Source organism: Kogia breviceps, chromosome 5, assembly GCF_026419965.1.
Source record: "Kogia breviceps isolate mKogBre1 chromosome 5, mKogBre1 haplotype 1, whole genome shotgun sequence".
NCBI lineage: Eukaryota > Metazoa > Chordata > Mammalia > Artiodactyla > Physeteridae > Kogia > Kogia breviceps.
In genome coordinates, this window is record NC_081314.1 from 81,529,180 (window position 1) to 81,544,962 (window position 15,783).

At 51.3% G+C, this 15,783-nt stretch overlaps 1 protein-coding gene and 1 long non-coding RNA gene across 3 annotated transcripts in view; one reads left to right on the forward strand and one right to left on the reverse strand.

The window, feature by feature from the left end:
* Nucleotides 1-629: 629 nt before the first annotated feature.
* Nucleotides 630-10,467, reverse strand: LOC136794258 (uncharacterized). Its single transcript, XR_010840741.1, has 2 exons — nucleotides 9,199-10,467; nucleotides 630-2,230 (listed from the first exon to the last, which is right to left on the reverse strand). It is a non-coding gene; the product is annotated as an uncharacterized lncRNA (long non-coding RNA).
* A 79-nt stretch (nucleotides 10,468-10,546) lies between these two features.
* Nucleotides 10,547-15,783, forward strand: part of ADCY5 (adenylate cyclase 5) — a 157,077-nt gene continuing 151,840 nt past the window's right edge. For both annotated transcript variants that reach the window (XM_067034428.1, XM_059064339.2), the window contains exon 1: nucleotides 10,547-12,945. In XM_067034428.1, the coding sequence (XP_066890529.1) occupies nucleotides 11,809-12,945 (1,137 nt within the window). In that variant the 5' untranslated portion in view covers nucleotides 10,547-11,808. The remainder of the gene's footprint in view (nucleotides 12,946-15,783) is intronic.

Here is a 15,783-nt window from a genome sequence, read left to right on the forward strand (position 1 = left end):
CTAAGTCCAATTTACCAAAAATTTTTTTGAATAATTTGAAAAATAATGAATTGTACTTTAGGTGTTGTGGTAAAGAAATCTTTGTAACCCAAGGTCACAAAGATTTTCTCCTGTGTACTCTTCTTACAGTTTGAAGTTTTACATTTAGGTCTATAATAAATTTTTCTTTTGGTGGGGAGAGCTGTGTTGGGTCTTTGCTGCTGTGCATGGGCTTCTCGTTGCTGTGGCTTCTCTTGTTGTGGAGCACGGGCTCTAGGTGCAAAGCCTTCAGCAGTTTTCAGCACATGGGCTCAGTAGTTGCGGCATGCAGGCCGTAGAGTGCATGGGCTTCAGTAGTTGTGGCTCGCGGGCTTAGATGCTCCGTGGCATGTGGGATCTTCCCAGATCAGGGATTGAACCTGTGTTCGATCAGCAGGCGGATTCTTAACCACTACGCCACCAGGGAAGTCCCTATAATGAATTTTGAGTTAATTTTTATGTGTATGGTGTGAGGCACGGGTGGGCAAACTTTTTCTTAAAGGATCAGACAAGTACAGATTCTAGGCTTTGTGGGCCATCCAATCTGTCATAACTACTCAACTCTGCATGTAGTGCAAAAGCAGGCTGAGACAAAAATAAATGAGTGTGGCTGTGTTTCAACAAAACTTTATGTCTAAGAACAGGCAGTGGCCACATCTGGCCCAGTGGTCAGAGTTTGCTGATACCTTCTTTAAATCTTCACACAGCACTGAAACTCCCCAGGCAACACAAGCAACCCCATCCATCCCTGCCTATTGAGTGTGGTCCTGCCTTGCTTAAAGATCCTTGGTAGGTATCTTGCAAGAGGACGGCAATTTTTCTCATGTACCACCCCTACATTTCTTCATTGCTTTCAGACCTACAAGCAGTGAAGTATATTCTTGTATGCCCCAGAGGACCAAGTACAAAGTCTGACTCAGGAAGAGCTGTCTACATGCCAGAATCTCAGGTGGACATAACAAACTGTTAGGTCATTCAGCTTCTTCATCCTCTGCCTGCTTTGGGTTGACAATAGAAGTCAAGACGTTTAGGTCAAATTCTGCCCCTAATGCTGTGTAATATTGATCAAGTCACTCTACTTCTCTCTTCCTCTGTATCCCCACCTGTGGGGGGGGGCAGGGGGTGGGGGGAGAGGAGAGATTTCTCCTAACACTGTCATTGTTACTGAGTTGATAAGAATAAGACAATACATTTCTTACCCATCTGGTTTGCTCTCTACCAGACAACTCCAAAGCTGCCTTCTCCTTGAACAGCTTTAAAAAACTGTTTTCTTTCTTTTTAAAAGCACTACACAAACGCAAGGTATTGTTACAATTTTCTCTTTTTAAGTAATTCTAGAAAGCCCAGCCCCAGGATTTCACAATCTGTCACTGTCCCTTGGTGCTTTCTGCCTGTTGCCAGGGAAAGAGATTATCCTGGCTTGGGGAAGGTCAGCCAGCCCCAGCACGATTGCTAACATGACTTAGCTTGCCATGCCTAACCACAGATTCACAGTCAGGGATACAGAGACTGGACTAAACCACTCCAAGGCCAAGCAGACTGGCCAGTGAGAGGAGAAACAACACTCAGCACCACTCAAGTGCCTCACCGGCCACTCTAATCACCACCCACACCTGCGGGAGGGCGCAGCTCTCCAGTCTGCAGGGCAGACAGGCTGCAGTCTGTCAGAATCCTGAAAGAGGGGAGGTCTTTGAGAACAGAGACCTCATCTGCATGGCCCTGGGGGCCCTGCTTTGAACACAGCAGAGATGAAAGGGTAGATCTCCCAGACTAGTAGACGAGCTGGTACACACGCAGCACAGACGTAAAAATATTTATCACAGTCATCTATAAATGTATGCAAGAGCCTGAGACCCTGAGAGATGTACCTCATTCCATGCTAACCTCTTAAATGAATATCTGGATTTATTAAGAATGACTTTATTAATTCGCTATTATTAAGAATGATTCCCATTTTACATAATGGTGAATAATTTGAAACGGAATTTCACATCATTGTCCGGATCCTCATAAAAAATCGTGAAGGGTAGGAGAGCAGTTACCCTTGCTGGGACTGCAGTTCAGAGAGGTGATGTGTGACTTGTCGGATATCACACAGCTGGAAAGTGGTAGAGCTGGTGTAGAACCTCCAGGTATTCTGACCCCAAGTTTAGCGCTCTTCTCTCAGTCCTCTGTGTTGAGTGGAAGACTGTTTTCTCAGCAGGTGGGATGCCTTAGTAAAGAAGTACAAGGAGGAAAAGAAAGAGATGAGCTAACTGATGCCTAGAGCCAGCTGAATCGGCTCTGCCTACCAACAGAGAGCCAGCTGATAGGGCCAGATTGGGCCCCAGTCCCGAATCCCCTCTTCTTGACTCACGTATTGCCTCTGGCTTATAAAAAAAAACAGGTCAGAGTGCAAGCACTGTGTATTCTTTACAAAAGGAGTCATCATAGAGAGTTTTGAATAGTCATCTCCCCAAGGGCATCTAAGATCCAGTTCAAACCACACAAACCGTACGTAAACACAATTTAGGGAGAGATCATATACGAACCTTATATATTGTATAAGGTTCATATACATAGGCAGTTACATACGCAGATAGACATTGGGGTAATTTGAGACAGGGGATGGGACAAAATAACCTCTGAAGGGTATAGGGGTGATGGTTTCTGACTCTTTCTCTCCCACGCTCTATAAAGAGGTTGTGGACTCACTGTGTGTGTGTGTGTGTGTGTGTGTGTGTGTGTGTGTGTGTGTGCGCGCGCGCTCCGTGGAAGAAGATATACACAGTGGGGGAAAGCCTGGTTTTAACACCAAGGCTGAAGTTCAATGATGCTGCTTTCCAAGAAGGTTGCCTTTGACTTTTCTAATGAAAAATTAATAGGCATTTACTTGCTGCTCCCTTTAATTACATTTGCTAAAGACAAGTGTCTGCCAACTGGCATGGCTCTGGCTGTCTTCTGTGCTGGATCTGCTCTCAGCAAAGCTCATTGGTTTGGGAGGAGAAAGGGTGCCATTTTGTCTGAGCCGTTGAAGAGGCAGAAACATCATGGGATGGAAATTGTATCACATTTTCTGCCAATGGATCCCCACCCATAAGCATTCACCTGACAGAGAAGCTGAATCAAACACGCCTTGGTAGAAGGAACATCGACCAGGATTCTAAAACTGTGGGTTGAGGACCCCAAAGGACCAAGGAGATTTTGAGAGAGGGCCACTAAGCCTTGTCTGTAGGCATATAAAATGCTCCCGTACAAATACAGAACTACTTTTCTACCATATGTAAATACTATTGGGATTAGTATTGGGATTAGTAAAGTATTAATTCATTTACTAAATGAAAATCTAAATTTATAATAGCTATTTATAATAGCTTTTTAACGTTATGTATTTTCTTAACTAAAAGTACATATATACCATGTTGAGGTCCTCGAAAGTTTTTTACCTTAAAAAGGAGCCTTCAGGGAATTTCCTGGCAGTCCAGGGGTTAGGACTCCATGCTTTCCCAGCTGAGGGCCCAGGTTCAATCCCTGGTCAGGGAACTAAAATCCCACAAGCCATGTGGTATGGCCAGGAGAAAAAAAAAAAAAAAGCCTTCATACAGGAAAAGACTAGGAACTTAAAACTAGGGTGTTCCTTCTATAACTAAGCAGGATTACTGAAGGAATGGTCCTTTTGGATCCCACTTTTTCCCCATTTTTAAACAGATTTATTAAGATATAATTTGCATTCCATAAAGTTCATCCATTTAAAGTATGAAACTCAATTTTTTTTTTTAGTATATTTAGAGTTGTGGAACCATCACCACAATCTTAGAACAGCTTTCGCCATCCCATTGTACTCACTAGCAATTAATCCCCATCTCCTACACCCATTTCCCCTAAGCTCTAGGCACTCAATGATCTCTTTTCTGTTTCTATAGATTTGCCTCTTTTGGACATTTCATATATTACGTGGATCATACAGTACACGGTCTTTTGTGACTAGAGGCATGTTTTGAATCCTCAAAACTCCATCCAGTTGTTGTATATCCAACTCCCACACATACTTCTCTGTCCCCTTCTCACATCTCCCAGAAGCCTCTTGCTCCCCCGCCTATAAGAATACTTTCTCCTATTAGTTCTCAGCCGTCTGCTTGTTCAAGAAGCACTTGGCATAAGCTGCAAAGCCCATCTCTGCTGGCACTGTGCTGTTCTCCGGCTCTTTCTGTGACTTCCTCACCTCTGACTTATTGGGGATGGCATCTTGCTGGCATACCTCTTGGGCTCCCCCCACTCGACTATGTCCAGCATAGTTTTCTGCTTGAAATGGGTAATCAGTTTATGTGTGTTGAAAGAATAAGGGACTCATGGGGATGTTCCCATACTTCTAGAAAAAAAGGATTCAGGAGAAAGTGCAAGAAAGCAAAGTCAAGAACAGGTACAAAGATAAAGCGTGGAATGTGGGCATTACAATCCAAAGGGTTGGCAGCTGTGGGTCAGGAGTGATCTAGTATTGTGACTGGAGGGTATTAAGAGGCCCTGGGCCGCAAAGGGTCTCCCGTTACTTCCAGCAGCACCTGAAAGAACGTAGTAGTCACTCCAGCTGATGGCGTTAACTGCCTCCATTACAATGCAAATGTCAACACCTGGGAGAGTGGCAGATTGAGCTATTATCAGCCATTTCCACCTCAGCTACAATCTGAGCTCTTTGAATATTTCCTCTTCCCTGAGGCCCAGAGGTCTGGAGGTGAGTGTAGAGTCTGGAAAAATCTAGGGCCCAGTTCCCTATGGCCAACTGCACACTTTTATCATCCTTGATTTCCAAGCCAAGGAAGACAGAGGTCAAGAGTAAGATGGCTGATGTTCTTGGTTCCTCCTCAGAGCTCCCGGTGGGGGACGGGCTAGGGTGGAGGATGGCTCCCAGGGACCTCAGCCATCTGTGCCCATGGCTAAGACACTGGGGCCCAAGCCTCCACGGATGACCTACCCTCAAGACACACAATGTTCCATCCTGTTAGCTACTCTCTGACTTGGGGAGAGTAAGTTAGTTCTTCAAAGGAAAGGTAAGTCATCTAGTCTGAGGTGTTGGGCTTGCTCTCAAAACGCAAATACCCAGGGGAGGTTGACACACCTTTGGGGAATTAAGATGATCTTTAAGATTCTTTCACCCTTAAGAGAACCTAGGGTTCTTAGAGTTCTTTAATTCCTTGTGAAGAACTCATTACAAGGCAGGGCTCTCCTAGGCAGCAGGCAAACTTCATTTTTAACCTCCAATTCCTAACTGGCTGTCATTTCTGCCCTCCTCCTTCCTGCTCCCAGGCACCTGTGCCCTTTTCTGGTTCCATTTGCTTTGGGAACTGCTTAGTGGTCCCAAATGTTCTTTCCTTCCTTTCCCTAACTCATTCCTACTCCTAAAGAGCAAGCATCCAAACACATATATATGGAATCTAAAAAAAAAAAAGAAAGTTATGAAGAACGTAGGGCCAGGACGGGAATAAAGACGCAGATGTAGAGAATGGACTTGAGGATATGGGGAGGGGGAAGGGTAAGCTGGGACAAAGTGAGAGAGTGGCATGGACATATATACACTACCAAATGTAAAACGGATAGCTAGTGGGAAGCAGCCGCATAGCACAGGGAGATCACCTCTCTGCTTTGTGACCACCTAGAGGGGTGGGATAGGGAGGGTGGGAGGGAGGGAGATGCAAGAGGGAAGAGATATGGGGATATATGTATATGTATAGCTGATTCACTTTGTTATAAAGCAGAAACTAACACACCATTGTAAAGCAATTATACTCCAATAAAGATATTAACAAACAAAACAAAACAAAACAAAAAAGAGCAAGCATTCATTCTCTCAGTGAGAGAAACTTGTTTTGGCCTTAGAGGGGGAAGCCTGCTGATTAAACTCATCCACACTAACTTAATAACGACTGGCAGTCCTGGCAAAAGTCCCTCAATCTCCCGGTGGTATCTGCATTCATTTTTTCAACCACTTTCTTGAAATGTAATTTATATACCATAAAGTTCACCCCGTTGGATTAAAGTGCAATTCAATGGTTTTTAGTATATTTCTCGAGTTGTGCAATGATCACCATAATCTAATTTTAGAACATTTTCATGACCTTCCCAAAGAAGGAGGGTCATGAAATTTTGTACCCATTAGCCATCACTTCCCCATTCCTCCTCTTCTCCAGGCCTAAGCAAACACTAATTTACTTTCTATCTCTAGATTTTCTGCATTCATTTTTAGGGAATAATTGTCATCCTAAAGCATGATTATCTAATGGTGGGATTTTCAGCATTGTGGGGAAAGTATTTTTAGGTACAAGAGTATTACTGAGACCCACTTGTACAAATATTTCTAAACATTCTAAAATATTAATATTCTAATTTCCAAAATGGAACTATTCTTCCAAAAAGAAGTCTGGGGGAAATGAAGAATGAAGTCCTGAAGGGTAACTAAGGTACAAGGGGAAGATGGCTGGAGGGGGGGTGGTCTGCAGATCTCCCAAAGGGCCTGCTATGTTCCGAGGTGCATAGGCACCTCCCCTCTGCAAGCCACGTACTCACTTCAGAGAGAGGCCCGAGGTGGTCAGCCCCTGTCTGATGACAACAGCCAGATGCACATCCTGGAGCAGCTCTTCAAAACCTCTGCCTTTTGTTCATGTGACCCCCCCCACCTTTCTTGGTTTTCATCTGACCTTTCGGACTCCTCCTGTACACGGTGGTTGACCCCTGGGTGTCCTCGTCAGCCCTTCACAGGTGTCCTCCAGCCAATGGCATCATTCCCATCACCATGTCACTTCTGGGCTCCATCAATCAATACATCTGCTCTGCCATAGCTTCCTGACTGGTCCCCTCTGCTCTTGGATCTTGCTTTTCCAATCTCGTTACAACATTGCCAGAGTTTTCCTCCCAAAACATAATGGCCCTTGACACCCCTGTCCCCCAACTCATGGACTCTTCATTATCTTTAAACTGAAGCCCACCCTCCTCCACATAGCGTTAAAGAGCCCAACCCACCTTTCCACCTTCACCCATGGTTGCCAGTCAGTCCCCTCACTCCACCCCACCCTTCAGACTCAATTCCCATCACTAATCCCCAGATGTACCATTTCTTTATCCAACAAACAGCTAAGGGGTACCTCCTATGTGCCAGGTATGGGGCACAAGAATGAGTAAGATACCAGTTCTGCCCTCAAGGAGATCAGCAGGCTGTGGAGACAGTTCTGAAGACAAGTCAAGATAATACAATGTGACAAGTGCTATAATAGAGATAAAAGCAAGGTGTGCTGGGAACTGAGGAAGGAGTGCCTAGCAGCCTGGGGTGGTGAGGGAGGAAAAGCCATTAGAGAGGCATCACAGAGGTGCTACAGATTTGGTTTGTACTGGGGGTGCATGTGGAAAGGGTGATCTCTGCAGAGATTTAAAGAGCCATTTACAGGTGGCTGGATGATGTGCAGAAGTGGTGGATAGTGAAAGCTAGCAGGTAGGAAGAGGCAGTTTTGGGGACAGTTTTCAGTTGGGTTGTGACAGGCATGATCAGATGGGGACAAAGTGGAGGACAGATTGGAGGGCAAGGAGGGAGAGCTGGTAATTGTCTAGGCAATGAGGAGGGAGGATCTGGGCGAAGGTAGTAGCCAGAGAATGTGGAAGAAGAGACAGAAGTGAACAGACAGGGGCACGGTGGCAGGACTCTGGGAACTGGGATAGGAGGGCTCGCCACTCTAAGATCTGGGAGTTTGGGGGATGGTAATTCCACCAATGGCGAGAAAACAGAGGGAGGAGCAAGCTTCTTGGGGGATGACCTTAGTTTTAGACAAACTGAATCTGGGGTGCTGGTGGATACCAAGGAACATCCATGGGGAGTTCTCCAGTAGACGGGGATAAGCTTGGAACTGGGAAGGGAGGCAGGGGATGAAGACTCAGATTTCAGAAATCCTTAGTGAAAAAATGTTTATCCTTTGGCCCAGCAATGCTACTTGTAGGAATTTCTCCTAACGATACAATGAAAGATGTGTGTGAAGATTTATCTACAAAAGTGCTCATTGTTTATAACAGTAAAACAGTGGAAACTTTACAAACTGCTATGACAGTGAAAAATGTCCAACAGTAGGGGACTGGTTAAATAAATTATGCTATATTCATGCAATGGAATTCTGTTTGGACAATAAAATGGATATTGTAGATGGATACTTATTGGCATAAAAAATATCCACAATATTTTGCTAAGTAGAAAAAAGCAGATTCTAAAACTCTCTGTAAAGTCCCATTTTTTGTTAAGAAAAGAATTAAGATGTTAATGGTTCTTTCTAGGTGTTGTAATTATGAATGTGTTTTCTCTTGTCTTTCTCTTTTTTACTTTTTACACACTTAATCATACATAGATTTTGCTATAAGATGATGGTTACTTAAAATTTTTGAATAAAATGGAAAGGAATGACCTAGGGAGAGCTCAGGGAATGAGAAGGGAATCAATGATGGAACCCAATCACCTTGAAGGCCATCTGGCTTCTGTCCATGCAGTGTTCCTCTCATATTGCATTTGGTACATGGCTGTGTGGTAGAGTACAAGGAGCAGACTGAACTTAGGTTCCATTCTACTACAAACTCTGGACCCTGGGCAAACTTTGATTCTCTAAGTCTCGGTTTTCTCACCTTTATAGTGGGGAGAATAACATCTTCCTCAAAATGGTTATGCGACCATAAGATGCACAGACATATTGTTGTTGCTTAATAAATATTAGTCCATCCTCCTTTTCTTCTGACTCCTTCTTCTCTGCTGGCCCCAGATTCAACCTCTAGAGTCTTTTTGGCCCTTACAGTGGGAATTAATGCCTCCTCTCTCCAAACTCCCAAACTGCTCTCTTTGGACCTCTATTGAACACTGACTGAACTGTGCTCTGAACTGGAATTAGTGGCTTAGCTCCTCTCCCTCCCTGACTGTAACCAGAGTTGAGTCACCTCTCTATCCCTAAGGCACCTAGCACAGTGCTTTGCACATAGGGGATGCTCTATGAATGTTTGCTGACTAAATTCATAGTGCTTTTTATGACTTCGCTAATCCTGGATTGATTACTCAAAGGCTGGAATACTGTAGGGTTAGTTTATTCAGATCTCTTGGAATGTTTCTCCTCCCAATTTGTAACTCTGGCAAGATTTATTTTCCAATTTGCAAAGAGATGACCATCAGAGAAAGAAAGAGAAGCTCACCCAGACCTCTAGCCTCTTTGTCAGAAGCTCTGCAGAGCACTGGAGGAAGACGAGTAAAGTGAAGGTTGTTTCTCCCTCCCCGGAGTAGGGGTGACATGTCTCCACCCATCCAGGTGTTTAGACTGCCGGAGCTTCCAGCAGGACAGGTTAGGGGCAAGGGGAATTGGATAGGTACATCATTCCACAGGCCTAGGTCCTCTTTGACCCGAAGTAAAGTCCTCTCCACTCCTGCCTGTTTGTCGCTGGCACTGTGCAGGAGTGTCTTGTCCTTTTCTGCCCTCTCCCCCGTCCTCCTCCAGCCGGGGCTCTCCACCCTGCTCTGGGGCGCATCCTTCCGGCTAACACCTTGCTAGGTAGGGAGCCAGCCTGGCGCTGACGAAAGATGTTTCGGTTGCAAGTCAGGAGACCTGTGTGGCCCATGGCAAGTTAATTAGGCTCTGAAGCCTTAGTTTCCGCATTTATAAACTGGGAATAATCACACGGGCCCCGTCCCCTGTCACAACCCAGGGTTATTGAGGGGAATCAAATGAGATTTTTTAAAAAAAGTATGAACGGGCAAAGAGCTCTTCACAAACGCCAGGTGTTCGTAATGCTGTCTGTGGGGTTCCCTCTGGGTAACTCTCCACCAAAGCGTTCCTGTCCGCCCCGCCCTAGCTGCATCGGCCTCACCCACTGCATCTCCATCTTTCGCGTCACTGTCTTCCTGCGCCTCAGAGATACTCTGTCTCTTCATCTCCACCGTCCATTTCCGGGTCTGGCTCTTGGGCCCCTCCGGCCCTCCAGGGACTCTGGTCTTCGTCTCCCTGCGGCAGTCGCTGCCTGGGCGCCCCCAGGCCGGTGCGCCCTCCTTTGGTACAGCCGCCCGGCCAGAGAATCGCCCAATAAGAGCGCCGGACTCAAATATGACAGCTCAGGAAGCGGCCAATCGAGCCGGGCCGGGGAAGGGGGGCGCAGCGCGGGGGCTGAAGTTGGGTTGAATGGGGGGATGGGGATTAAAGGGGGATACAAAAGAGGGGAGCTAGGACTAGGGGCGCAGGAACCCAAGCAAGGGGCAGGGGAGGACCGCACGGCAGCCAGGTCCGGCGAACGGACCACGGGCTGGACGCGGCTCCAGGCGCCAGGGAGGGAGGGGGCGCGGCGAGAATTTTAGGTGAGGAAGGGGAGCTGGGGCCCCCACGGTCCCGGGCGCCTCACGAGGCCGGGCCTGAGGATGCCAGCAGGGCGCCGAGGCGGGGGCCGCGGCCGGGCCGGGGGCGGAGGCGGCCGCGCGCCGATGTGAGCCGAGGCCCGAGCGGCGCGGGGGGCGGGGAGGCGGAGGGAGGAGGGGATGTGGAGGGCGCTCCGGCGGCGGCGGCGGCGGCGGCAAGCGGGCGAGAAGGGAGGAGCGGCGCGAGCGGCCGGAGCAGCGCAGGGCCCGAGGCGTGCATGGCGCGCCCTGAGCCCGGCTCCCGCGGGTCCCCCCGGAGCGCCCCCGGTGCGCAGCGGCTCTTGGGCCGTCCCCTCTCGGCTGGCTGCCTCTGAGCGCCGGCCCTCGATCTCTGGATGCCGTGCTCCCTGGGAGAAGCCCGCCTGCGTTGGGGCGGAACGGCGGCGGTGCTGCGCCGGATTCCGCCCTCAGCTTAGTCCTTCTGCGCCCGGCCGTGGCGGGCCCGCAGCCGGCGGCGAGGAGCCTGGAGCTTGCGGAGCCGGCGCGACAGCCATCCTGGTCCAGCGGGTCCGGGCCAGCTCCGCTCCGTTTTTGGGGAAGGGGGAGGCGAGAGGGGAAGGGCCGCGCTGCAGGAGCCGGTCCTCGCCCCCGCCCCCCTGCGCGGACACGCTGAAGGCTGGGCTCGGCTTTCGCGGGGGCCAAGCTCCCACTCTCGCCGCGGGAGGTGGGGGATGCGGGCGACGGCCCCCTTGGGCTCCAGGACCCTCCCCCCAGGGCTCGGGAGCTGTTGCTCCGCCCGCCGCCCCCTCCCCCGTCCTCTCCACCCCCCCATCCCACCTCCCCACCCCTCGTAAGAAAATAATGCTGGCTGGCGCTCGCACCTCCCAGTCGCTCCCAGTCCGCTGCGAGGAAAGGGCGCCCGCTTGGTCTCCACGCCGGGACCCCTACCGAGCCGCCCTAGCTGCCGCCTCGCCGCGTGTGCCGCTGGGCTCCGCTTAGGCAGAATCTGCGAGCGCCGCGCCCGGGCATTGCCAGCTCCGGGGAGGCGCCGCCCGCAAGGACACCTCTCCGTCCCGCCTCGTCTGCAACTCCAGTCCTTGTCGAGCTCGACGCGAGCCAGGAGTCCGGACGTCCCGACGTCCCTCTGCGCGCAGCTCAGCAGCTCGAGTAGTCCCCGCTGCCCCAGCTCGGAGCCAACTCCATCTCGGACCTGGGACTCCTGACGCGGATTCTCAGCCACTTCTCACCTCGGGGCTGTGCCTGCCTCCCGCTTGCTCTCCCGCTGCCCTCCTTCTCCGCTCAGGACGGGGGTGCCAAGATGCCCCGCTACTGCCCAGGGCCCCGGGCCGCCCCCGACGTGTGACCCCAGCCTGGTCCCCCTGCTCGGCCGTCCGCCCTCCCCTTGGAGAACCCCGGCCCGGCCCCCGGGGGAGGAGGAAGAAGACGACGAGGCCGAGGGGGGGATGTCCAGCTCCAAAAGCGTGAGCCCCCCGGGCTACGCGGCGCAGACAGCGGCGGCGCTGGCGTCCCGGGGAGGCCCGGAACACCGCTCGGCGTGGGGCGAGGCCGACTCCCGCGCCAATGGCTACCCCCACGCCCCCGGGGGTTCGGCCCGCGGCTCCACCAAGAAACCCGGGGGGACGGTGACCCCGCAGCAGCAGCAGCAGCGCCTGGCCAGCCGCTGGCGCAGCAACGACGACGACGATCCTCCGCTGAGTGGCGATGACCCCCTGGCTGGGGGCTTCGGCTTCAGTTTCCGTTCCAAGTCGGCCTGGCAGGAGCGCGGCGGCGACGACTGCGGTCGCGGCAGCCGGCGGCAGCGGCGGGGCGCGGCCGGCGGGGGCAGCACCCGGGCGCCCCCTGCGGGCGGCGGCGGCGGCTCGGCGGCGGCGGCGGCGGCGGCCGCAGCTGGCGGGACGGAGGTGCGCCCCCGTTCTGTGGAGCTGGGTCTGGAGGAGCGGCGGGGCAAGGGCCGCGCGGCCGACGAGCTGGAGGCCGGCGCCGTCGAGGAAGACCAGGGTTCCGGAGATGGCGGCAGCTTGGCAGGCTCGGGCACGGGGCCTGGCGCGGTGCTGTCGCTGGGCGCCTGCTGCCTGGCACTGCTTCAGATATTCCGCTCGAAGAAGTTCCCGTCTGACAAGCTGGAGCGGCTGTACCAGCGCTACTTCTTCCGACTGAACCAGAGCAGCCTCACTATGCTCATGGCTGTGCTGGTGCTCGTGTGCCTCGTCATGTTGGCCTTCCACGCGGCACGGCCCCCGCTGCAGCTGCCCTACCTGGCCGTGCTGACGGCTGCCGTGGGTGTGATCCTCGTCATGGCCGTGCTCTGCAACCGCGCCGCCTTCCACCAGGACCACATGGGCCTGGCCTGCTACGCGCTCATCGCCGTGGTGCTGGCTGTCCAGGTGGTGGGCCTGCTGCTGCCCCAGCCGCGCAGCGCCTCCGAGGGCATCTGGTGGACTGTGTTCTTCATCTATACCATCTACACGCTGCTGCCCGTGCGCATGCGGGCCGCGGTACTCAGCGGGGTGCTCCTGTCTGCCCTCCACCTGGCCATCGCCCTGCGCACCAATGCCCAGGACCAGTTCCTGCTCAAGCAGGTAGGGGCCCACCTGGGCATAGGGACTGGATAGTGGGGTGCGCAGGCCTAGGCCTGACTCCAAAGAAAGGCAACCCACTTTCACCCTTTAAAGTGGTGAAAAGAGCCAGAGAGACATGGCTGTGTCAGCTGTGTGGTGTCTTCTAGCCCCCGAACCCCATCTGAGCCCCATCATCTTCCTCTACAAAAAGAGTGCTCTTGTATGTAATGTTCCCCCTGGTAGAAGACACACCAAACCTTAGCCATTATTGTCGGGTTGCTAATGAGGAAGGAGAGTTGGAGGAGAAAATGCTATGGAAAGGTCCCCTTCTCTTCCTGTGCTTCTGTCTCTGTATATAAAAGGCCCCTGACAAAAGTGGCTGGCTCCTGTAGCAGCCTCCCCACTCCTGAGAGCCACTGATGGTTTGTTAACCGAATGTCTTGGATGGTGGGTTGGGGAGGGGAGACCCTGGGCACCACTTGCCCAGTCTTAGGGAGGGGAAATGATATAACCCTCCCAGGTGTCTGGGACTGGGGGTTCGGGAGCTGGAGATATTTTTGAACTTGAGGGAGGACTGACAAGTTTGTTTCATTTGTGAAAGTGCCCCAAGCCAAAAAGCTGCCTTCAGCAAAGGTGGGAAGGAACATTTGTGTGTGGTGATGGTCCCCCTCCTGGCCTGAGCAGAAAGCTAGTGTTGGAAGTCGTGACCCCTTCATGTGGGTGCTCCTGGTTATTGCTTATGGTTGGGGCTTTTAACCCTCCTGGGAAGGGTTAGGCGAGCCTTGAACGGTAGGCTTACCTCCCTACTTCTCCAGAAGAAATAAAACTTCTCCCTGGTTAACTGGTGACTCCCCTGAAGACTTGTGGGAGAGAGGTGTGCTTGCCATGGCGACCTTGGGTGAGACCAGCTCCTCTGACATGCACACCTTCTCCCCTTAGCGGTCCCCTTGTCTGTGGCTCCATGGGCCTCATCCATTGGCCCCTGCTGAGCCTACTTGGTTGCAGTGCAACCTACTTGGCTGTGAGAGTCAAGTGGGCCTTTGCTGCAGGCTAGTCTCCTGACTGTGGAACCCAGTGCATCCCCCCACCTCTCTCCAGGCAACTGCATCCTCTAACAGAACTTCTTAACTCTATTCCACTGTCATTGCCTTCCTCCTCCCCACTTCTAGTGCCTTTTCTCAGACTTCAATCTTGTTGAGTACTGAGTCTTTCTTGAGGGGTTCTCCTGTGCCCCCTGGCTTCCTGGGTATCATACTCTCCCACAGGGGATACTGTGGGCTTCATGGCGCTGGGCTCTCGCTGCACCTCCAAGGTGCTCTGTGAGTGGGAGGGAGGGAGCCTACAACCTCTCTGGGCCCCGGGTTCCTTGCCTAGTAAATGAGAGGCTTGTGCATGCCCCTTCCAGTTCCAGCCCCTCTGTGCCAAGCCTCACCTTCTGCAAGGAGCCCCTCCTTGCATTCCAGCCATACTGGCCTCTCCCTCTTTTGCATGGCCGACAATGGAGTCAGAGCCACAGAGTGGGGCACTTACTTATTCCCCAGTGCCCATTGGTTTTACTCCCCATCCAATGAAAGCTCCTTGGATGCAGGAATCCTGAGGCGTATGTGTTTTTCCTTCTCTACCCTCTCTCCCTTGTCTAGCACAGTGTAGGGTATTTAGTAGGGATTTAATAACTGCTTAACAATTTGATTGTGTTCCGGTAGGTGAAGTAGTTGGGGTTGTTGATGCTAACTTAAAGTTTTTCTGATCTGGGATCAGAAGGAAATAAAATCTTTAAAGATAAGCTTTGAAATTAAGAGAACAACCTATTGAGAGCTGGTTAAAAAAAAAAGTTAACTACTATTGTTAGTGCTTATAAAGGCTCCAAATGTTTTGACCTGGGGACCCAAGGTCTCACATGAGTATTATACCTCTGGGGGTTGTTCCTGGCTTGAATGGAAGGCAGGTTGCTGGGGTGGATATAGCTTTTCTACAGAAAGAAAGGCATGACATCCACATGGAGCAGCAGAGATTTCCAGGATCATTCAGAGTATTTACTGAACCAGACTTGGGACTCAGGCTCTGATTACAGCCCTAGGAAATCCTAGATGTGTGATTTTAGGAGGCTGGAGTCAGACCCCAGGACAGGAGTGCTGGACTAGGGAGCTCCATCTCCATCTTAGCATGAAGATGCTATTGCAGCAACAAGAGTTGGCTGACTGTCTTCCCCATCTAGTTCCTCGGGCCTGTCCCTCTCCCTTCTCTCCCCACCTCCACCACCTCCCACCCCATGCTTGTTTTACCTGTTGTGGTCTTCACACCTTCCCTTGTCTGTAGGCTTTTGGGTGTGTTTGCACTTAACTTCTCATGACCTACTCTGCTGAGTATAGCAGAGCTTGTTAGGAATGGTCCACGATAACAGAATGCAAGCATTCTTTCTATTTGACTTCAGAGAAAACTGTATCTTTTTTGGTTTGTATTTGATTTGCCTTTCTGATTACATCTGATATAAACTTTGTATTTCTTGAGCAAACCCTATTGGATGGTGGGAAATATTAGTGGGACAGTCAAGCATTATCCTCCGCCTCAGGTTACCCCAGAGCAGCAGGTGTTAGAAGATGGCTTGCGTTAGGTGCCTTGTTCTTTTCTTTGGTGAAGATACACATCCAGGGAAATGGGGCAGCAGCATGCGGTCTCTCATGCAGGGGCTTTGGGAATTTCCCTCCACGGTGCCTTGGACACAGAGTGGGCCCTCAGGAAACTGTGTTGGCATTTTCCACTTCTCCTGAGAGGCTGGCCCCCTTGCTCCTACAGCCTAGATCTTCAACATCAGTATCTGATCTGGATATTTTTTTCCCCTGGCCCCTCTTCTCTTTGGGG